General features: G+C 27.9%; 2 protein-coding genes across 4 annotated transcripts in view; one reads left to right on the forward strand and one right to left on the reverse strand.

The window, feature by feature from the left end:
• The window catches only part of LOC100168970 (nuclear pore complex protein Nup153), a 19,855-nt gene extending 14,496 nt beyond the window's left edge, over positions 1-5,359 (reverse strand). For 2 of the 3 annotated variants that reach the window (XM_016804048.2, XM_001948516.5), the window contains exons 1-5: positions 5,018-5,359; positions 4,640-4,856; positions 4,439-4,561; positions 2,011-2,139; positions 1,081-1,164 (exon numbers count right to left, since the gene is read on the reverse strand). In XM_016804048.2, coding sequence (XP_016659537.1) covers positions 1,081-1,164; positions 2,011-2,139; positions 4,439-4,561; positions 4,640-4,856; positions 5,018-5,041 — 577 coding nt within the window. In that variant the 5' untranslated portion in view covers positions 5,042-5,359. The remainder of the gene's footprint in view (positions 1-1,080; positions 1,165-2,010; positions 2,140-4,438; positions 4,562-4,639; positions 4,857-5,017) is intronic. The other variant, XM_003244207.4, reaches the window with a different exon arrangement.
• A 279-nt stretch (positions 5,360-5,638) lies between these two features.
• The window catches only part of LOC100160092 (sushi, von Willebrand factor type A, EGF and pentraxin domain-containing protein 1), a 35,413-nt gene continuing 15,415 nt past the window's right edge, over positions 5,639-25,636 (forward strand). The window contains exons 1-2 of the mRNA XM_001948469.5: positions 5,639-5,939; positions 12,631-12,840. Of these exons, the coding sequence (XP_001948504.2) occupies positions 5,900-5,939; positions 12,631-12,840 (250 nt within the window). The 5' untranslated portion in view covers positions 5,639-5,899. The remainder of the gene's footprint in view (positions 5,940-12,630; positions 12,841-25,636) is intronic.

Consider the following 25,636-nt stretch of genomic DNA (forward strand, 5'->3'; position numbering starts at 1 on the left):
TTTGAATATTTATAACTCATAAACTACTCACCCGAAACACCCGGTTTAAAACTCATAGATTTCTAGAAAACGGGGATATTGTTTATCTAAATAGTTCTTTACATTTTGTGAAACATTTATGAACCAGATTTTCTCTTTAAGAAGACACTATGGCCGCATATGTGGTCTGTCTCTCACACACATACGATATAAGACATTTTTTTCGTTCATCAGTTCCAATAGTGTGCTGTTAGTTTTAGTATTAAGATAATGTGATACCTACGAGCGTAACTTGAGAAATTTTACTCAGCAGAACACGTGTATCTACGTAAAATTTAAAAATGAGTGTGAATTGACTTCTTTTAAAATCAAAAGGTAAGATTATTATTTAGGCAACCTTATGGTATTTTAATTTTAAAATGAGTTGAGTTGTGTATATTTTGAGATGTACATACAATTAACAATTTTAAATTAAAATATAATAAAAAGCCCATGAGCCTGAGGTTGCCTAGATAATAATCTTATCACTAGATTTTATAAGAGGTCAATAAATTCACTCTAAATTTTTAAACTAATAGAGCTACACGTGTTCTGCTAAACATAAAATTTACAATGTTACGCACTTGTAAGACGGAGACAACCCATGTGGGTATAACATCCTCTTAAGTGTATTATGAGTATTTTCAAATGTTAATCTTTTACATTTTCACAACTAAATTAAAAATTGATATTGTTCATGTGCGAGGTGGAGAAAACACTTACAGGTGCGAAGTCCTTATAAAGTTTCTTGAAGTATAAGGAAAAACCTCCAAAAATGTAACAAGTACAATTTAAACCAGGATTTATTTATTGTTAATGATAATTTATGATGCCTTTTAAGTTTATACTTTAACAATATACAACAATCATGTGTCAATGTAAACAAGGAGCATATTATGTTTTCAGCTTCCAATATTATTTTACAATAATAATTAAAATGATTAGTTTAAATGCACATATTCTGTATTTATGTAAAATACATACCCTAATCTTTGTTTATTTTTTAACTATTATCAAAGGTTTATTCAAACAAGAATAAAAGTCAAAAATTAATTAACTTACTTGGTTTTATTAGTTTTGATGAAGTTGGCGTTAAAAATTCATTAATAGTAGATGATTTGTCTAAATTTAATGATCGTTTTGTATCTAGAAATATATATTTAATCACAGTCCAAACATTAAGTAAAATTCGTTAATTGTACTAATATAAATTATAAGACTTTTTGTAATTCTTATCGGTAACTCAAGCATTAATTCATATTATTATTCTATGTTTCTTAAATTTAACAAAGCAAAATAAATTTTTTTTAAAGAGTAATTGCTGTTAAAAGAATAATCCTAACCTAAAGAAACCACCCACTTAAGATGAAATCTTCACATAATTATTGGATATTCTAATATCAAGAGGATGTCAGGCGCAATATCTGTTTTCTCTCTCAGACCCATATGCAATATAGATAAAATGCTTCACCTAAGATCTTTATTTTTTTTTTGTGATTTTTGAGTGGTCTCCAGAGTAAAATCAACTACCTATTAAAGATATTTAGATTAGAGTTAAAGTTGTGAATATAAATGATGTATAAAATTGAGACAATATTTAGGCAAATCGATATATCATACCCTCAAAAATATTATTTTCTATTGTTTTTGTCATGGGTGATTTTACCCTAAGATAACTTAAAAACATTAAAAAAATGATTCTGCGTAAATGCGTTGCGTCTTTATTGTGCGTGGGCCAGAGAAAGAAAACAAATAGTGTACTGACATCATCTTAATTTACTTAGAATTTAATCTAAATTAATCAATAATAACTTGTTGAAAAAAAAAATTAATTATCTTTTACATATTTAATAAATATAGCAAATTCGGGAAATGTATTATTTCTTTTTTTATTATTACTCTAGAACACAAAAGGAATGATAGTTTTCTAATGTACTTTATATTCAAATGAGAATTTTATATATTAGATAAAATAAAAATTATAATACTTACTAATTGTAACTGGTTGCTTATTTCCTGTAACTACTGTAGGTGTTGATGAAGCAAAATTGAAAGGTGTTTTTGAACTTGGTCTGTTTATATTTGACAAATCTATCACATCAGATTTTCTTTTAAGAGAACCTTTATTTAAAATGACACAGTAATTTTAGTTTATTTTATACATTCACAAACCCCGAGAGGTTATTTTTTAGAAAATTAAAACTATTGTACTATAGAATGACAACATCAACAGTATATCATAGGTATAAGCATAAACTTATCAATAGATAAGTATATACATATTGGAAGGGTTCAAGCATGAGTATATAAACGTATTGGTGTAAAAAAATGTACATTTATTTTTAATTTAATACTTTTAAAATATATACAAAAAATAGCATAGTGTAAATGCGGTATAAATTATTTTGTCTTAATTATAATATGCAGTTGGATCTTTTCTCATTAGTTGTTGCTTGTGGTAGGAGAAGTGAGTACTAACAGATCAATTTACATTATACTCGGTACAATATCTAACTAGAAAGGTAGTCATAGTAGTATCAATGTAGTATGTAAAAGATCGATAATCCTCAAAATTGAAAAATAAATTGTACCAGATATTTACAATTGTAAAATAATGATATCATTTAATGAATACCGTCTTTGAACATATCAATTACAAAAATTAAAATATGAATGGATCTAGGGGTCCCTTAAGCATCCTCATAAATACGTCCCTAAAATAACAGGTAACATTATATAATTATTAATTATTAGTATGTTATAGCATAATAATTCATTGACTAATATACGAATATGATAGAGATTTTTCATTTCGACTCTCCCATTATAAAAATTTTACTTAATTTTGTATTGATGCAAAAGAATGTACGGGACAACTTTTAAAAGCTGGACTACCTAGTGTTTGATGTTTACGGATGAAACTCATTCTTAAACTTGTTATCTATTACAAGTATATGCATATTTTGTACTAAAAAGCAACAAGTGTTAAAAACTTGTAAGTCAGATAAAAAAAATAGAACACAAGTGATTAAGCAAATGATTAATATTTGTAGCCATGTACCATCTGCCGTGATATACGGATTACAAAATATCTCCATCGAACCAAAATGTTGGGAAATCAACTGAACAAGTTTAGACACAAAACTGATCTGAGCGCAAAGTATAATTAATATACAATCCTAAAATAAATGTCCATATACTTATTATATATCATGGAATTGATTTAATGAGCTTTTAAATATTTTTGTTTATTCTTTGACCATCAAAATGGACTTACATCTTATTTGTTAAGCACTATCAGAAGCAAAATCACAGTATATCCATTTCTATTCCCTAAAACTGATAATGAACATATTATCAGCTGTTTATAAATTGTGACAACACAATGATATGCCTTAAATTAAGATATATCTGAAATTGTGGTTGTGATCAACCACAAAATATACTACCATGTATCAAATAGAAAATACAGAGATACTGTGTTTTTAGTAACTATTTAAAAGTCTTGAAAATAAGCGAAATAACAGTTACTCCATGTCACTGCTTATTTACCTCCTATTGGGATTTACTGTACTTTTGCTTCTAGTTTCACAAAAAATATGGAAATACTGTTGATTTTCTTAATTTAAATTGATAATTTTCAATATTAAAATTGGATATATTACTTTTTAATTTTGAAAAATTGTGCAAAACTAAATTGTTAATCCCCAGGCACCAATCTCAATTTTGACCAAAATTATTCACTTAACACAACAGCATAGTCCATAAATTAAAAGTATAGTTTATATAACAAAGATCACACTGGATTTATTACAGATTTATATATTCATAACAACCTCATTATTTGAAGACAATTTTATGATTTCACATATTTGCTAGAGAATATTTGTAAAAATGTTTAGTTTATAATTTTTCACCTAACAATTTAGTTACAAAAACCTAAGCTAGCAAAAGAGGTATTTTAGTTTAACTGGTTATTTCATAAAGGAAATAAAAATAATCAATATTGATTACATTAATATTCTATTGTGTACCTACATAATAGTAATTCAAAATATGTTCACCCAAGAGACAATTTTATGTCTGAGTTTAACTAAGCCCAAACTTAAATATGCTAACTAATGAAAATAATTTTAGCTCCTCATAATTTATAATCAATCACCTACTAGTTTAATCGATAATAAAATCATAAAATACAAAAAATTTTAGCTATAGGTATGTATAGTGGTTTAGAAGTTTAATTCTTACCTAAACTTTAAATACCATTGAAATTTTTATCTATTGAAACGGAAAATATTGATAAGAAAATATACAAGCAATGTATGGATACTAACACAATCAGAAATTATAAAGAGTTCGTGTTAGTATAAATACTTTTGTCTAGCTTGTTTCAAGTATAAGGTTTAACATTCACACTTACTTCTATTGCCCACATCATGGTTTTGTAAGGAAGCACTTGATTGGCTTGTAAATTTTGGACTTTGTTTACTCGTACTTGGTATACAAGTTACTGCAGATATCTCTGGCAAAAGGACATTTACATCTACACATTTACAAGTACAACAGTTAAGAAAGGTAGACATTAGACATCATACAATTAGCATTTTGGATCATAGCTTACTTGGCGTCCTGTGGTTATCAGTTGAATTTGTATGCTGGTATTTGGTGTTTGTAAATGAGTTATTGGACGTGCACAGTTTTTTCACTGGAGGTTGATCGTCATTTTCGGTCGTTGACGTAGGGTCGTCATCGGTTTGCGCATCGCTGATCAGCGTATTCATCCACGTCATTCCAGGTAGGTATTCGGACACGCGTTTTGTGACCCTCCTCATAAAGGACTGAAAAACAAATATAAAAATTTAAATAAAAATTGACGGATCAAAATCGCACGAGGCCATGTGATCGCGCGGCGCAAACGGGCGGGAAAATCAGTAGGATATCGTTGGAGATGATGTCGTCGATCGGAGGAAAGCTTTGTGACAGTAAGTCTTCTACTTACGTTTGATTTGTCGTACGGCTTCATCGTTCTCGAGGCCCGATCCCATCTACACGCACACAAACCACACGGCTCAACGTACGCTCGTCGCACAGCGGTCGGACAATCGCGAAGTCGAGGGCATAATCAACAGAGATAAAAAAAAAACGAGGCAGCTGAATACCGAACGCACTTGGTTTCGCGGCCACCTTTATTGTAATTGTTGTTTGGATTTTGCGATTATAGTGTTACCGTTATTGTTATTATTTTTATAGTTTTTATTTTTATATCCCTAATCGTTGTTAACGGAGAACGCGATCGGCACACAAGCGTAGGGACGTGACGGCCATGATGGATAAACTAGATCAGTCCGTCGCGCGCGACCAAATACACTGTGACCAACGAAACGGACCGGAGACCGTTAGGCCGGCAGCACTGATCACGGCACTACCATAGAAACGCTGGATGTAGCGGATAGAGCGCGACGCCGTAAGAATGCCGCCACCGAAGAGTTTCCCTCCTTCCAGGCGTTTGATGGGGCGGCGACGTCGCACCTGCTGCTCTGCCCGCTGGATTGCTTGTGGGCGGTGGCGGCAACGCCGATGACCGGTTTGGCTAGGTTAACCGCCGGGTAACTTTCGTATTTTTCAATTTTCTCCAGTCGCAAGTGTCACGCTGCTCCGGTTAGTGCTCTCGCGTTCCGGTTCTCGTCCGCCGTTCGTTTCCCGCGTCATATCTGTCGTAATATTAATTAATATATTAATAATTATTAATTTCATTGGTCATTTTGATTTTCTCTGCCGAATGTGTCGCGGAATACGACCGCCGATAACATCGTAACTACACTGCAGTGTGCAATATACGCGATTTATTCTGCAGGGGTGCTCTTCTTTTCTTTGCTGCAAGATGCGGCAATCATTTCTTCTCGTCGTCTTGATGATTACAGGTTGGCGTGATTTATTTAAATACACATACCTAGGTACCCATGCAGACATGCAGTATGCAAATAGTTCCGCAACTACCGTGGTCTGGGGGTACCAAATACCCTTATTTGGGACCATTAGTCGAATCATGGTCGAAATGTTTGATTTTAAATATTAACAATATTATAATATATTTTAATATATGATTTAATCTACCTACTGTAATGTTTATACCTGATCAAACTGTATTTTATACCGATTAAACTTACCACTTACCAACTGTATTTTATACCAATTATACTTACCAAACCGTATTTTATACCAATAATTATAATTACCAAACTGATAATTTAAAATATTTATTTTGATTGGGCCGCATAAAATAATCTTGCAGCTTGCATACCCGGTGATTTATAAATTCTTAAGTTGCGGAAGGCGGAACTGTATGCGATGCGTGATATTGTTACCACAGTTCTATATAAATAATACTACATTTAAATTATTAACTAGATACCTATAGGCTATATTGAATATTATCGAACATCGATGTAATTTTATTATCTTGGGAGTTGGGTGTATCGTGATCATGTACCTATACAATACGTATAATATAATAAAGGCGTACCTATAAGGGAAAATCTTCGTGCAACATTTCACATTTGGGGTTACCTAAAAAAAAAAAATCTTACTGGCTGGCACCTTCCACTCAGTATTTTTTTCCTTCCAGACGGGCATATACTTATTCATAACTATAAATGTAGGGCGTAGACCCGAGTTAAATTTATATTTATAATAGCTGTTTTCTGGACTGCTAGTCGAAAAGATTTTTACGATTTGACTGTAATTTTTATGAGATAGAACATGAAACACAAAATTAAACTTCAAGTTCCTAACCACTGATCAATGATCATTATGATAACGGGTGAAAACCCTATTTTATAATGTATAATCTATAATATTTATCATATCTGGTATACCTTATAATATTAAGAGCATGATATGACTATAGGAATATTTAGGATCTATTAAAAATTACAATAGTCTGTCGAAATCTAAATTTACTAATGGGCAATAGCTATTGATCATAAAAATTTAGTTTTGAAATTTGAATCTCGATCAAATTTTATGAAACACTATTTAACTTTTATATTCAAATCAAATAAATTTTGACTTCAGCTCATGAAAAGTTTACGTGATTTCTAACTAACTATTAAAATATATCCAATGATGTCTAAATAACAACGAAACATAAATGCAGATTCACTCTCCAGCATTTTTGTACATTTTTTGGAATCCTGTGTATTTCAACAAGTTAAAAACAAAGGTACAATCAGAATTTGTTGGTCAGATTTAGTTTATGTTATAAAATTTAGTTTTTGCGATTTTGCGTATTAACATTTTTTTTATTCCTTTATTAACAATAACATAAAAAGTAAGTACGATAGGTAATTTTTGATTCCACCAAAATGTTAAGGATGTAAAAACTCACATTTATGAAAAAAAAATTATTATTTGTTAAAAACACAACTTTGAAGTTTTTACCATAACTTCCAAAGAAATTTTAACCAACTTTTTTTGAAAGTACTATTTCATATTAAGCATGCCAAAATTACATATTTTGAAAAAAATTGCTTGGAATCGCTATTTGTTTCAACAACGAAGTATAGTTACCCTTAAAATCAAAAATATCCCATAAATTTCAAAATATTAAAATGTATACGTACTTCCAATGTTGGTTATTTTATCAACACCGTTGTAAATGTAGCTTGTACTTACTTATATAGTTATATAATATATGTAAAGCATACAATAAGTTTCAGCTGAAATAATTAAAACCTAAGAAAGTAAAAAAAAATTATTGTTTCATTCTCGATTTAAATAGTTTTGATATCATAATTCCCTTTAGTTTTATTATATATAAATGAATTAGTAAAAAATAGTGTAGGTACGATTTCCCTGCAGTATCTTGACGGCCTCCCCCGTGCACTCTAGAATTGTATAATAGACGTCTAGACACTATGTCCGGGCTAATTGGGTCTAGACCCTATAGAAGGAAAACCTATACTAATACTACTAATCACTGCATAGTATTATGTAATTATTACTTATTAATTATTAATACAATTATGTAAAAATTATAGATAGCTGTTTTTCAAGTAGTTAAGATTAGATGCTTAAAAACACTAAAAACTAGGCATCTAGGGGTCTATAGGAGGTTTAATATGTTTATTAATAGGAGGTTTATATAGGTATTATTAGGCACCTATGTACGAACGTACGATATTGCTTAAATAAAACCAGGAATAAAAATATTTTTAGTTTTGAGAATCATTAAACAATTAACATTATCCAGATACATCTATTATTATGGGGTAACGATTCCTATATTAACTTAATTGTATATAATTTATTTTATAACTTTATAATTTAATTTAATAATTTGTTTAAATTTGTAATAAAGTAGATATAACATATTGTGTCTGTTTATTTTGCAATAATAGTTAAGTTACTATAAAATTGGGTAAACACTACTTTATTTAGGTTAGTTACTATTTGTTTTTTAATATATACCTGGGTTTTACCTATGTGGCTAATGGCTATGGTTATTTTACGTTAATGTGTTTTATTTAAATTATTATTTTCAAGCGTTTTCTCCTGCTACTTACGCATATAGATTTAATCTGGTCATATTTACTTAGGTAACGAAATTGTATGATTATCGACATTTTTATTACCTTTCCAGAATCAGTTGCCCATTGTACAACGTTGACATTTTTTAAAAAGTATTTACTTTTTTGAATGACACAAAAGTTAGCCTCTAGCCTATAGGCAATTTACATATTAATATATTATAGCATACCCCAAAGCACAACCACCACCAATAGTTACGCGAATTCGCCTGAACTGTGTTTTACAAAATTGGTTACGAATACATGATATAGGTACTTACTCAAAAAATAATTAGGTATGCATACTTTTACACTGATAGTTTGAAAAACACGTATTTTTTAGTGATTATAATGTTCATTACCTATTTTATAGATAAAAGCCTTGAGAAAATAGTTAATAAAAAAATATAATTTTTATTGTATTATTTTTTTTCAAAAGATTTTAATTATTGTAGGGAGATGAAAGATATTGGGTTGTATTATTATTTCGGGCCTTCGGGGGGAAACTATTTTAACGGAAGAAAGTGCTAATGTTATTTGATCGTATTAAGACCATACAAAAATGTAAAAAAGAATAAATACAAAATTACCGAACATCCTTTATTATTTGTTTATACTTATTTATACCTATTTGTTTGGAACGATAAAAACAAAAATAATTGGTTTATGCTTTCACATTACTTTTTTTTATAATTTAAAATTTTTCTTAATATACCTTATTTACATTTGAATTATTTATTAATTATGATGAATTAAAAAGTGTATAGGTACCTATTTCAATATTTGTATTACTTGCTGTTTGCTATATTAAGATTTATGCATATAATTCCATACAATATAAATATATAATACGCGCTGATATTATTATTACTTATGCTCGGTAGTACTTAACTACATCATATTTCATGTGAATATAACAGATGAGTAGTATATAATTGTGAACAATGTGAACGGTCGGTAGTCGGAGATGCTCTAAATTAATACATTTATAATTGTATTTATAATCAATATTACATTATAAACTTAAAAAATATATATAATATGTTATTTATTACCAATCATGGTATCAAAATAATAGTTTTAATGAGTCTATAGAAAAATTAACACGGTTTTTTAGTCGTTTTGCTATTTTAAATATTTATTTTTAAGAGAAATTTACAATTTATACCTTAGGCACAATAGGTAAATGTGATACAGAATATACATATAAGGTATCTAAACAAATTAATATTAATAATAATAACAGTTTACAATAAATTATATATAACATGTTACGTTTGATGAGGAAATAAAAATAAAAAGTATTATGAACATTTATTTTTTTATTTATAGTAAAAATTAACTTGATATTTTATAGATAAATATAATTGCTGACTTTTTGGTTTCTTTTAGTTAATGTTGTAATAATACGTAAGCCGTAGCCCAAAATATAATATATTATGTACTCACTAAATAATAGTAATAGGTACTAATAGCCAATAGGTAGGTACCGTAATTTGAAAATATAATGTTTTTATTGATTTATTTTCAAGACATATATAGACATATAGTTTATTAATTATTATATGGTATAATTATATTAGTTAGGTACTGTAAATATTTATTCTTCATAGTTGTAATACTATTTTACTACTTACATTACCTACATAAACAATTGTAACGATTTTGTCATTTTCGAACACATAAGTAGATATAGGTATATTGCTGTACCTATACTCTATAATATTATAATATATATGATATATTAATCATTGATCAATGATGATTGTTTTCATATAATCAAAAATTGAAATAGATCATAAATAAGTAATTGTAATGTATTTAGTTCCTAAGTAGGTAGTAAGTACTAATAACTAATATTATTATTATTAAAATGCCTATATCGTTATATAGTTGGTATATTATATTACCTATATGGTCCTATATAACCTATATAGGTATTTATGTATAAATGTTGGTATCATTATTATTTGATGCATGATTAAGATTGAAACTTGACGTCAAAGCGACAATTATAAACATTTAAAAGAAACAATAAGGGGAAACGCTTAAGTAGATGTTGATTATTATGATAATCATCATTCACCGTAGATTTAAATTCAGGTTACACTAGGAAATTCATAGAAATGTCAGTGCGATAATTTTGAAAATTGGAGGATGATTACAACATACCCAAGAGCCACTCGGTCATTTGACACGGTTGTTTGTTTCGCTTATGATTAGCCCAGATCGTTTTTCTTCCGTAAGTCCTCCGTATTTGCTCCATATAACACAATATTATGTTCTATCACTGTTCACTTCTATGACCTATGTAACATTTTAACATATTTTACGTGCTCTACAGAATAACAAAAACAGTATAGTTTTTACTTTTTTGTAATCAAACAGGATTTTTGTGATTACGTATTACAATTATCTAGTATTTAATTGATATTTTACAAATAAGTAGGTATAGGTAATATGTAATTACTATTGATATAGGTAATCACTTAGTCGTTAAGAAAAATATTTTAAAAATGTAACAATTTAATTATTAATTTATTGATTTTAATTAATTAAATTCATGATCTAACTATAGTATCCAAAGATACATTTTAAGACTATTGGTTTTATCTATAATAATATTACTTTAAATTTGATCTGCTTGCCAGTTTTTGTATTAGACTATAGTAGTACACTATACAGGGTTATTCACCATGCATGCTCACTCCCCTTTTCTTCTTCAATAAAGTAGCTATTCAAAATCTGATTATTTGAATTTTTAAATAAGTACACTGTACACATATAGAGACCATATTTTAAAATTCTTGATTTTTTATACACTACTTAAGGAGTGTACTTTGGAGATATAAACTTCTCGTTTTCAAAAAATGACCGGTGGGGGGAGGTATTTTTGTACAGTACATATTATTTACCAGATAATTTTTCTGTAAAAGTCGACGTATCAAAATACAAATTTAAACGAGTAATTTATGAGTTATTTAACTTTAGGTCCATGATAATGGCATAGACAGTGGCGTAGCGAATCATGTTTTTAAGAAGCAATTGCTTCTGGTTTCTGGGGGGTGGTGGTGGGTCATAACCTCATAAAGCCCATACACACGGTCAGTCTTTGAACTTTATTTTGGGTGCTACCCCAACCCCCTATTTGAGCATATGAGTATCGTATACATCAGTTGGAGTTGGGTGGGGTAGGTCATAAATAATTTGTTTGCTTCCATATGATTTAAAGTTCGCTACGCCACTGGGCATAGATATACGATATGGGAACTATGGTAATAATTTAATTGTTTTGGTTATTTATATTAATCTAACAATTCATATTTATAATTTATAATAATGATCCAAGTATAATAAATACTAGACCCGATATAACATATTCTATTTTAAATTTTTGTATAACTATTTTTAAGGGCTATTATCCTATTAATGTTTATATATTATATTCTGATAAAGTAATAACTAACCTACCTACTCATTCGAACTTTAAATTAGATAGGTACATTGACATTTAAAAAAAATTATACACATAGTAACTTACTGTCCAAATGGCAGAGGGGGGGGGGGATTATTTTGAAAAGGAAAACCTAAAATCTCAAGAATTTGAAAATATAGCCTTTAATTATATATTATATAAAAATTTTAAAAATCAGAATTTAAATAAATTCATTATTATGTGTTCTTTGGTAGTATCATTGTATAAATATATAACAGTAGGTGAATCATATAGGTAAGTACCTACCTAGTACCTATATTAAAATGTTTCACAAATAAATAATAATATTACCTAGTAGGAATACCTACGCAGTATAATATAATATTATTATTATTTAATATTATTATACATGTATAAGTTGTATGCGAGTGAAGATACAGAATTGTTTCACATTTCGCCCTCTTGGATTACATACCCCACATACATTTTTTTAATTGCAAATGTATTCAGTAGATAATATTGATGGTTTTTTTATGTAGGTATAGGTACTATTTGAACAATATAGTTATACTGCTTGTGATTTGTTTTAATATTAATTTGGTTTTACAGGGTTGGTAGGATGTTGGGCAACTTCAACTGAAACCCGATGCAAATTTCCTGGTGCACCAGCACACTCAACTGTATCGTTTTCCAATGATACGTTAACCACTGGTGCAATAGCTACGTATACTTGCGAAAGAGGATTTGAACTTCTCGGACCAGCAAGAAGAGTATGTGAATCTACTGGCGAATGGCTACCAGAAGGAATACCATTTTGCGGTAAGTTTCAAATTTTTCCTTTCTTAATTTCAACAAATATATAAAATATCAATGCATGAAATATATAGTTGTATATTATAATTCTATAACCATATAAATTAAAAACTTGAACGATGTTTGATCAAGAACTATATTTATCTTTAATATATTTCGAGTTTTTGATTCATTTTTAATCTATCAAAAATGGTTTCCAGCTTTGTGAGCGACACGCTCGTTAGATTTTTAAACTATTTTTATTTTTGGAAACTGATAGAAAGTGTTCGAGCTTATTCTATACTCCACAATTACTTTCCTTATTATTTTTAATTTTCCATAATAATATATAGTAACAATTGATCAAGTACTATAGAAGAACTGTTTATTTTACAGATAATATTTTTTCATTATACGTTTTTAATAAACATTATGTGATTCTTTTGTTGTTGTTTTTGAACTTTCTCTCACGTTTATAAGCAGTATAAGCACGATTAAAAGAAGATTTAATTATTTTTGCTATAACGGCTACATTTTGTGGAAGTAGTAATTGATTAATAATATTTACAGTATATTTTATTACAAATTGATACGCTTATAACTCCTATAATGTAACTTAATATAGTGTGTAACGTGTATATAAACTGTATGTATACATATATATAATATATATTATATATTATAATGAAATATAGATAAATCTAGTAAGCGAATTATGAGATTATGTATGTATATCCTCGAATTTGCGTTGGCAAAAAAACACAATGATTTTTTACTAAAATTGGTATATACCGTTGGCTAAGATGATAAAAAAAATAGTATCATGATTGTCGTCGGTTAGAATAATACAAAGTGGGAAATTATGCTCGTAAATTTAATGCTCCGTGAAAAAGTATATTTTCATGAGTAAAAAATATGGAATTTATTTTATAACAATAGTATACTGCTGATACTTCGACAGATTCTAGTACCGTAAAGAATTGTAGTATGTTATCTCCACAACAACAGGAAAAAATATTCTGTATAGTAAAAATCATCATTAAACCTTAAACACAACTATTTGAAACAAGCTCTTGAACTATAGACATATAATGATATTGATGATTTTATTTTTAACTTGTAAATTATGTATCTGATGAATGATGATTAACTTATTTACTTATAGATATTAATGCACCTATTAATTTTGGTTTGTAATTAAATTGTTTTAAGATGATTATTGAGTTTTAAGGTACCTATATATTTGAAGAATAACAAACCCACATTATATAATGTCATTAGGTAGGTACAATAGCTGTAGTTATTTATACATAGGGAAATGATAAACCGTTTATATTTTTAAAATTAATTTGATACTTATAATGTTATAGGTACCCCCACCTATTTAAATATACCTAATTAAAATCAAAAGTTTAAAAATTGAATATAAAACTTAAAAAATTAAAATAACTTAATTGATTTGATGAATCTCTACACTATAAGACACAGATACCAACAATGTGTCTAGAAATTAAGCAAAGTATATAAATCCTGAACCAGAATATTATGTTGTAATATAATAATAATTAATACTATAATATATTGTATTTCTTATGTACTTACTTAAAAGATGAGCACGGAAATTCGTATAATTTAAACCATGGGAAATGTTGAAACAATTAATACATTTTTAGTAAGGCGTTAAATTCTCATTTACATCTAGTGTAAGAAGTGAAAAGCTAATTTGTATGTGACCCTATTATAACTTCCAAAGTGGGTGACGTATTCATTCCTGCAGTGACCCATCGATTTGTGGGGCCGACACCATTAACTGCAGTATTCTATTGCGGGACAAACCTATACTTATACATATATAGTATATTGTACATATGTATTATTATGTACTCGATAGTATAACGTGTATACGGAACATGCACATATATATATAAAGAACCTGTTTTTTCGGCTTACAAAGTTATTATAATCTTGCCAGGTTGAACTATAAATTAAAATAATCACGGTTAAGAAGAAAAGCACGTATGTTTATAAAAATAGTGGCTATAATATTTGAATCTACATAGGTAATACATATTATAATATCGTCCTCCCTATTATTATTGAAATCGAAATTGAGACACAATGAGAACATCGACAAAGGCGTGCATTTATTATCTTATTGATATTTGATGACATATATAAAATATTTTCTCGATCAAATACAACATTAATTTTATGTCACACACTCACACGGAAATCCTTTTGTCGCCGTGATGAATTTAAACACACATTATTATTGTGGTAGGTACTTTGCGTGTTATGTACACGCTAATACGTGGCCCAATTTTTTTCGGACATACTTCTACGTCTTCCCATATTATAATAGTCATAATACCGCTATTACAACGGTAAACTACACCTTCTCCCTGCGTCTCGTTTCATTCTACCGCACGTTTAGATTTGACAATCGGCACCCATCGTTGCATGATAATTGTCAATCGGCATGAGTAATCGATGAGTTTGCCAAATCATTATCAAGATAGCAATCGTTCAAAATTCAATAGCTGTTTGTTTTTTCCTAACCTTAAATTTCCAACAATCCTTATAGGTATTGGGACTTTTATTATTATCAAATGAAAATATCGAATTCACGAGTTATAATAATGGGTAAGACCATTTAGGGATAACTGATAATTAACTTTTTATTGTTTGACGAATGGGAATTAGTAACTGTTTTAATTGAGAAAGTTCTAGCCTCACAATTTAGGTTAGGCCTTTTATTTTTCATTAATTGTTTTAATAATAATCTCATAGCTATGAATGAAAAATATTTCACTCATTTTTTTTTATTTAACACTAGCAATTTGATCACGTGTTACAATACAAATTAAAATAAAGTTAATAGATGCTCTTCAAAAGTAAAATAAGTCCTTATATCTACCCAACTTCAAATATAATTATCAGATAATATAAGTACCTACAATATATCAATATATTATAAAAGTATTAACTGTTGACGAAAAATAAAAATGTAGATTTACTAATATATTATGAGTTATGACTGTACGATGTATATTAGATTATATTATATAGTATTTTCATACGTAATAATTATACAATGTATTACTTGTAAATTAGCTAAACTCCTAGAATTAGAAAAAATTTAAATTGTTAATATAAACTATGTCAACGATTTTACAAACAGTTGGGGATAATATAGAATTGTATAATAATATAGCGTTTGTATTATTATTATTAATAATTGGTGTTTTATTTATTTTATGAATTCTTCTTCAAATTCGATTTGGTAAATTATGAAAACTTACCTTACCACCTTCCTATTATTAAATATAATTGAGAAATAAAAAAATATGTATTTTTATTAATACATATACGATGGACATCTTCAAGATATGTGGGTAGGCAAATAATGTTTTTTTTTTTTTTATAAGAGTCATCTGAGCGTTATAAATCCGTAAGATTCGCACCATAATTGACCATTTAAATAGTACATGGATAATGAATTTACCTATGTCGGATAAGCGTGGTCTCTTAACCTCAATATATGCTATTGTGCTGGAAACGCATTTAACCAATATTTCATACATACGGTAGATGAATTTAAATAATCTTATTATATATGTTATAAAATATAGGTATTAAAACAAATATTTTTTTTCACATAATTATTAATTTGTAATGATTCTTAATTTAAAAAAAATTCTAAATTGATTGAAATGTAAATTATTTATGTACTGTCATAGTTTGAAACTTAGAAATAAAGAATATGAGTCCTCTAAGATTTTGGTATGTTATGCTGGTAAATGTAAAGGATATAGTCTACTTATTATTACCTTCATCATACATTCATACGTTCATGGCTATAAGCATATGATACAATGAAAGAGTAAACATAGAGCAACTTGAAAGTGTGTGCATAACGTATTGATGAATTGAGTATTTAAGGTTAGACTTCGCTATTCTTGTAGTTTATTAAATCTATTATTTATATATTACATATTTATATTGTTATGATGACTCCCTACAATAGTTTCTAATTTGCATATCTTGATTTATCTTTGAAAATAAAATTGAAATAAATCGAATAGGTAATTAATATTAAAACTTTTTTATGATACTTAGGTATACAAAACTTATTGTTTATAAATAAATGCTAGTGGAATGTAAATTTTTTTCTACATTTTAGTAAAATATGTACCTACTTATTCCAAAAAAAATTAATTTAACTATATTACCTTTCTTTATATACCTAGGTATCAAGATAATATACCTAAATAATAAGTTTACTTACATGACTGTTTGTAATAAAGTATACAATAAACAAAAATGATAAAATACAAAACAATTATTATTATGCAATAGTTCTTTTATGTTAGACCGTCTTAATGAGGCTGGTAGTAATGTTTAAAAATATAAAACTATACTAACAATGTTCCAGAACTATAATATGCTTGAAAGTACCTACGCAGTTTAAGATAAAAAATAATACGTAACCATATTTGCATTGGGTCATCCTGTGCCAAATTAACGGTGCTTGGGAGACGAGCCAATATTACACAAACAATACGTGATCTTAGTATATTTGTGGGTGAAATGTGAAAATATAGGTCCTGACCGCTTTTCAACTTCTAATAGGCAACGTGTATCATACATTATAAACAAGTTAAGCTATTGTATTTAATAATAAATATATTAGATATTAGAATCGTGATGATGGACAATACGTGCGAGAATTTGATTTTATAAACAAATATGGAATAAGTATTTTTTCAGTTTGATTGGCAGCTATAGCACATAAATTGCTACGTATACAAAAAACAAAAAAAGTCTAAAGGCCAGACAAAGAATACATTTTGAGGGTCTTTGTCAGTCGCACTGAAAATGTATTTTATTAGTTCCATGTAAATTATGTCATCAATGTGTAGCCTGTGTCCATTGTAATATATTGCTGATACGGTTTGATTCGTAATTCGTGATTATAGCTAGTTATGGCAATCCTAATTACTGAAAATTTAATTTTAAAACAAAAACTATTTTCGTTGGTTGATTTTGTATTAATATTCACTTTCCATTAAAAATAATTTAAAGCTAGTTAATAATGGGATGTCAGTTAATAGGTACTTGAAATTTATTAATTCAGTCACTCAGTACTTACACATGGGGACGGAGTGGTCGAGCGGACTAACGTCCTAATCTAACCTAACCTAACCTGCCAAACTAACAAACACACGTGTTTATAACCTACAGTACCCTCCCCACAGTTAAAAACCACCCAATGGCCTAAGTTGCCGCGGGTTAATTAATAAAAAAATTAATAAAATACTTACACACAACATTAATAATTTAATATATATTTATGTATTTAGAGTTAGGTACATCAAATATACAAATAAATTATTTGTTATTTTTTTTTTTATATACCTACATAATATTTATTTGAATAATAGAATAATAACAAGAAAATGTTTTATTATTTTTACTAATTGTTTAGAAAATCATAATTGATAAAAATTAAAGTAAGAAATAATTTTAATCAACTATAGGTAGGTACATCTAAATGATGATTTTTTAGATACCTATTTGTATCCACTTTCAAAATAAAGAGCATATAGCTATATAAGTTTAAAATGAAAATGAAAATAATATATATAGTAAATCATGACATACCCAATCGTATTTGCGTCTAGAAGTTTATTCGTGCACGATCTATGACATTACGTTCTCGTTTTTTGTGTGATTTTCTTTAAAACGAAAGTTATGTACATTTTTCATTGAGCACGGTAGTTCAAAGAGCTAGCTTATTCCAGTCACGTTTTTTCTACAAATACTAGACTTATTCACAAATTAGATACGTCAGTAATATTACAGAATAAGAATCGTAGTATTATTTTTGATAAAAATAACATCTAAGATGTGATAGTTTTTATAGAAATATTATACATTTTTAGAACAAAAGATGTAGGTATAAGAATTAAGAACAACTTTCCATTAGCATTCATTGATCAATGATTATAAACTGTACATGGCTATATAATATATTAGATGTGCCTTATTCAAAACAATAATATTTGTAATCGTATAGGTACCTATAGTTTGTTTATTATTTTATGTATCGCCAGATTTAATAATCTAAAGTTCAATGACATTATTTCAGCGGTAGGTATAGGTACCTATATTTTTTTTTTGCTATATTAAATTGATATTTTCAACTCTGAAAAATATTTAACACTGATAAAAATTTAAAAAAAACATTACTGAAAATATATTTTCTGATAATATGCTGATGTTATTATAGTAAGTTATTAATAACTGATAAAGAATAACCATTTGTTAATTAAACTTGCAAAAGAAGGAAATTTAGTTAACTCGCCTTTTAAAACTAGTTAGCTTTAATATGCCGGAAGATTTGACATTATTCATTCGTTATAAATAAATTATATTTTTACCGTTTAAGTGTCTATTTCCAATATTGTAGACCTTGTAAAAAAAATGATGATGTGCACGCATTCATAATAATTAGCAAATAATCATATGGGTAAGCGATTTTTTTGTGGTGACTTGAGTTCACACTTGTACCTATACCAGTGTAGTTTTTTTGCTTAAAAAAAAACAGGCGTGCTAACTCAATTTTATAAGAACGTGATCGTTTAATTTCCAATTTTTTTGTAAAGAAAAAAAATCAATGACAACCTGGGTTTTGTATGTCTATACATTGAGATCACGTATTTAATCACATATAAATGTCCATAGTAATATTACATAGTATTGTCAATCGTATACTAACTAATTAACCACATTTAAAAAATATATAGGAATTATTGTTCTTGTGCCATTAAGCTTGGTGTTTATCGACAGATAAATTAATTTATGCACAATCAACAAAATTGATTTACTCTTATTTAAAAAAAATATACGATTAATCTTAATATAATATATTATATTATGTATTTCACTGTAATATTCTATATTTACATGAAAATCAGTTATAAATTATAATGCTTTTGAATTTATAAAATAATAAACAATGAACAAATAAAAAAATTGTATAAATAATATTTTTAAACGAAAATTGGAATTTTATATTTTCATCATATGAATTATTGGATTTCAAATTGTTCAGTTTCACAAAATGTAACATAGTGATACAATTTGATACATTTTTAACGTATAGTTAATAATGTAAATAGTTGTTAATAAATCATAACTATCTACATAACAAAATGTGAATATTACTAGATATTATAATGTGTTATAGTACAATTATTTTAGGCACATTTTTAGGGGAACTTTAAAAAACTTTGTATTTTTTCACGAAAGTTTTCATACGGAAATACTTTGATGGCATTATTTAAAGATTGATTTGTCTTTCAAATTTAAAATATTTATTAGTAGTATACAAGACCCAAGCGTACCACTGTACTACGTATAGGTACTTAATTTTTTTTCACATTCATAATAGGGACGATGCGTAGGTATTGCATTTTGCCGCGTATGTGTGTGTTACTTCATGGCCTCCAGTTAGGTGAAGGCCACGGTCGGCTCTCATTGGTTTGCAACCGGGTTCCGCCACAGCATCTAGGTCAAACATTCCGCATCTATATAGCGCCTCGCATCGCAGTATAAAGACGTAGGTACTAATAAACTAGACACGAAGAAATTTCACTGTAACTACTGAAAATGTGTGGTAGTAATAGTAGTATCAAACTCAGAGTTCTCTATTTCTTTTTATAATACATCCACAGCATGTGTGTCGTTGATATTGTTAGGTTTTTATGGCTATTGTAGCGAGTGCGTAAATTATTTTCACGTCTGAATACTTCGAACGACATTACGATAAGGGTACCCTATTTTATTTTGATATGCGCATGCGGTAATCATTCTGAATGATATATTTTCAATTTTCAAATACCTACTCAATATTAGCTTTTCCGAAATACATTGATATCAAATAAAAATTCGGCCTATAACAATTTAACACCTATAATTTTCAAATATTTATTTTGGATAAAGTGTTTCTTAAAATTATATTATTGGGCCAACTAACTTGAAGCTATTATAATATCATGTCATTATAATACAAGTCACGTTCAGATATAAATATATAATTTTTCCAAATTAAATTATTAAATTCGACCGTATTTTTACCTAATTAGTTTGTCAAGTATAATTAAACATGTTTTTGAAAAACAATCATGTCTACTTCACTTAAATGTTTAATTTTTCTACTTTTATAGTATAGAGTGACATCATTAAGTAGTTGATAAAATCTCCAAGAATAGTTCAATAAAGTAAAAGTAATTTCAAAGTAAAAATAATAAATATCGATGATTATCATTTTATATTGTTTTGATGTTGGCCTGTGAACTTGAATGTTTTAAAAGATGCGCAACGGGACCTTGAGATGAAATTGTTAATCTATTGTTACTGTCTTAAGTCGTGACCATTTCACATTATAGGTAGGTGTAATAACCATATGAAATATTTTATAATTTATTATTATAGATATACATATAAGGCCAAGGGCAAATATTTTGATAATCTACTTTCTTTTCTACATACCTAATCAATAAACTTAAATATATTTTGTTTTCACTTTATTTAATATTACAAATATATAGTGGACATTGATAAACTACCTTTTAAATTTAGGTAGACCTAATTCAAACTGTATTTCCTAAACCGTCTAATTTAGAATATTTAAATTAAGTACATAACTATAAAAATATATAGGTACACGTTTAACTTGAAACAATTGTTTGGTTTTTTTAAAAGATTTTATTGGTTTATTAGAAATTGTTAATTTAATTTTAACAATTAATAATGTTCGCTTTCGTTTTCATTAAATATACTTTCACGTGAAATTCAATGCATATGATGACATTTAATCAATGTTTATAGAGATTAAGCAATTTAATATGGTGTTATGTATTATAAAATTATATTCATAATATAAAAGCATTACTCTCCTTAGTCCTTACGCCTCAATAGTCCGAGTATAATAATGGTAATAAATAATAATACTCCTGGCTTCTATGTTTTCTATAGAATAATTATATTATTATTATTATATTCTTTAATATAACAAATACAGTATATTTGTCATTCATTATTATATAAGATACATATTTACACTGTAAAAATCGCAATGACAACGAAGACAAACTCTATGAAATGCATAAATTATTTTTAAATTATTTATTTGAAATGTTCACAAATCACAATTATATTCTTATTCTCGACTATAAAAGTGTACCTATAATAAAATGTTAGTCTATATTGAATGGTAACCAATGTTGATAAGGACATTCTGAATTATATTTACATGATTTTGTCTATAGTCTATAGTCTAGCAACTATATTTATTTATTGTTTATTTTAGAATTAGAAAAGTTAATTCCTATACATGCAGAAAATTGTTTGAATCTTTTAAATTCGTATTATAGGTACATTTTTTAGATGTAAATGATAATATTATTTCAATATTTTGTTTTATTTTATTGTATTGGCTCACGAAACGATTATTTTCGAAAGTAAAGAAACGAGCAGGTGTATGATACATCGTTGTTAAATTATACGTTTTTCACTGTACGCATATAGATAACTACCTTCTTATAATGGGGTTGGACCCTTTTAAACAACATTCAAAAACCAGTTGTTCCACTTTCTGGCAATCCACCCATGTCAAATTATAAACAAATCTCCCTCGAACTATAGAAACACAATATTTGTTGATCTTTACAAAAAAAAATAATTTATTTTATCCACATACCAAAGTTATTATATATAAGTTTATACGATATCTATATATTATATTATAGTCGCGATGTATTTGTTACGTAATTTACTGATATATTATTATGATTCAGAGCCTCGGAGGTGTAGTTCGATAAAAATGTCTATCATGTCCGTGCTTCATGAAGAATTTCATTCGATATACGATGTCCAAATGCATTTATACACACATGAATATTAGAATAAAAAATAATAGTGCTTGTCGATCTTAAGAAATAAAAAATCAACCAGATAGGTAAATAATATAATATTTAGTAAGCAATTGACATACCATTTTTTTTATTTATCAAAATGTGTTTTTTAAAACTTTAGGTTTGTTTGTTTCTTTTTTCCTATTTCCTAGTGCTAGTTGTTAGTTAATGTGAGATCGCATTCGTTTTTTCTTTACTTATAATATGCTTTGTCAAGTGAAACAATAGATCACGCAAGTGAAACTTTTACCGAGGGGTCATAACATTATCTCCCAACAGGTCATCTATATTTCAAACATTATTTAAAAAAACAACAACGTCAATGTATGAAAGTAACAGTAACAAGCCCATTTTCATTGTTACGCTCAGTAGCCTGTTAACATATATTATATACGTTACAACAAAAAAAAAATTGGTCATTTCAATTATATATATATCATTTTTAATTTTTCGAAAGTCTAAATTAATTTAAGTAGCAACAATTATAAACATTTCGAATACATTTCTGTCAAACTTATTTATTAATACTTAAATAAAATGTACCTATTCGTAATGTAGTCAATTTTGTTATTAGGGGTAAGAGGTGGGTATAGTAAGAGTTGCATGACCTGAGGACTAATCATCGGGGCTTATGGAGGGGTCGATCAACAATAGTTTCAATAGTATAGTGTAATTTTCGCTTTTTGCTTGTCCGCCGGCGAGTCCACTCATTTGGAACTGCACAAACCACAGACGCTACACAAAAATGATGGTTTTCTTTGCCGATTGAATAAAGCACGTCGGTTATATTTTTCATTTGCCTCGTAGATTGTAGACGAGAATACCATAGAAAAAATTCGAACAAACGAATGTACAACCGGTTCTACCTCACTTGAAACGTGCTCTAGGTTTTCCGACAATTCGTCTGTTCAACCAATAACTGCAGTTAGCGATCACTGTGTTTTTTCGTCAATAAGTTTCTAACATAATCATCATCATTTTTGTTCATCAGTTTATAATGGTTTAATATACATTAAACAACGAACATGCGTGAGAATGTTTTTTTTACAAGGTGTAATTGAGTTTTTGATAATAATACCTCTAAGCAATTTTTAATCATCAGGTCGGTGTTAAGAATCGTATAAAGAGATTGATCCAAAAACCAATTTACAAAATATCAAGTATATTAAATTAGAATATATATATATATATTTATTTTATTATTTTTGGATTGTAAGTTGTAATAATTATTAATCATTCGTATTTTAATTTAGACTAATTTTAATTTTTAACACGAGCCGGCAATATTAGGTAGTAAAAAGATAATTTTTTTTTTATTTGTATTTTTTTTTTATTCAGCCTTGATAAATTTTACTGATGAAATTACAATAATATTGTAAACAGTAAACCCTGGCAATTTTAATCTACAGGTAAAAATGAATGTATCTATTTTATTGCGAACAAAACTATAAAGTACAAAATCGAAAATTGCTGGAAAGCACTATTAAAAAACACGAAAATCACAAAATGTAAATATTTATTTATCGATTAATTTATCAAAAATATTACGGAAGATAAAGATAGTTCAAAATATTTTTAAAAAATCCATCTTATTACTGCTACTATTTTGAAAAGAGAAATTATTGTGTACTGTACATTGGTATCTAAAGACTAAATTACAAATTTTCATAAATTATTAATGATATGAAAATGAAAAAAAAACACATTTTTTGAATAAAAATAAAATAATTCGAATTCGTATTTAAATAGGTGTATATAACTATAATAATTTATAAAATCAAGACTCATATACAATTTTTACAATCCAAAAATTGGGGCTGACTTTATACTATTAATGGTAATTTATTTACGCTTATTTTATTTAACTAATAAAATACAAACGATGTTTTTACTTTAAATCGGAGCATGTTTATTAAACATTTAAACGTATGCAGAGTTCCTACTCAGTTTTCTAATCTTCATTTATTCAAGTATTGGTTGAAAATGAAATAGTTCCGTAGATAAACCATGGATTTTATTGGAATTAATATTTTATGTAATACATAATATAGGTACACATACAGTATTTAAATTTTAAAACCGTCCGAAGTTAAACTTCACTACGTAAAATTACGTTATATGAATGATTCATTTCCAAGCAGGATTATGGGTACGTACCTACTTAACAGCAAGGTCGTAAGGAGAAAATTATTTCTTAAGTACCTATGTAGGATGTATAGGTGCCTATAGCCAATTATGTGATGATTAACAGTCAGAATTCCGTCTTAATGTCTGCGCTGGTGTGGTCAGGAATTCCATTATTAGGAAGTATGATAGTATTTTATGTCTGTTGACACAACTAATAATATAGGGTTTGTGTTATTGCTAACCGTCGAGGAGGTTGAATCACACGGACCATGACCACTCCCTTCGCTTTCACTGGCTGCGTTCCATCCGGCCGGAAGACCTACATATAGGAAAGTTTCCAGGCTATAACGCCGTGCATACGCATATATTATTATTATATATGCATGATACTAACTATGTTATAGACACACACACACACACACACACACACACACACACACACACACACACACAAGCTCACACTAACATGACGAAGTGTGTACTGAAAATTTCCAAAGTCGATTTTGAGTCATGGCTATATGAAAGATACTTACACATGATGCGTTTACTGCTCTGTTCTCTTTTGTATTTTTACGACACAATGTGTTACATTATAATATATTATACTATATTATGACCAAAAATAATGAGCTCGAGTGATCCGGTAAATTATTGCTATAATATGTCTATACCTTATAATACAAAAACGTTTAAGACGAAATTTCCATGCAGCCACC

The sequence above is a fragment of the Acyrthosiphon pisum genome, chromosome A1, assembly GCF_005508785.2.
Source record: "Acyrthosiphon pisum isolate AL4f chromosome A1, pea_aphid_22Mar2018_4r6ur, whole genome shotgun sequence".
Lineage (NCBI taxonomy): Eukaryota > Metazoa > Arthropoda > Insecta > Hemiptera > Aphididae > Acyrthosiphon > Acyrthosiphon pisum.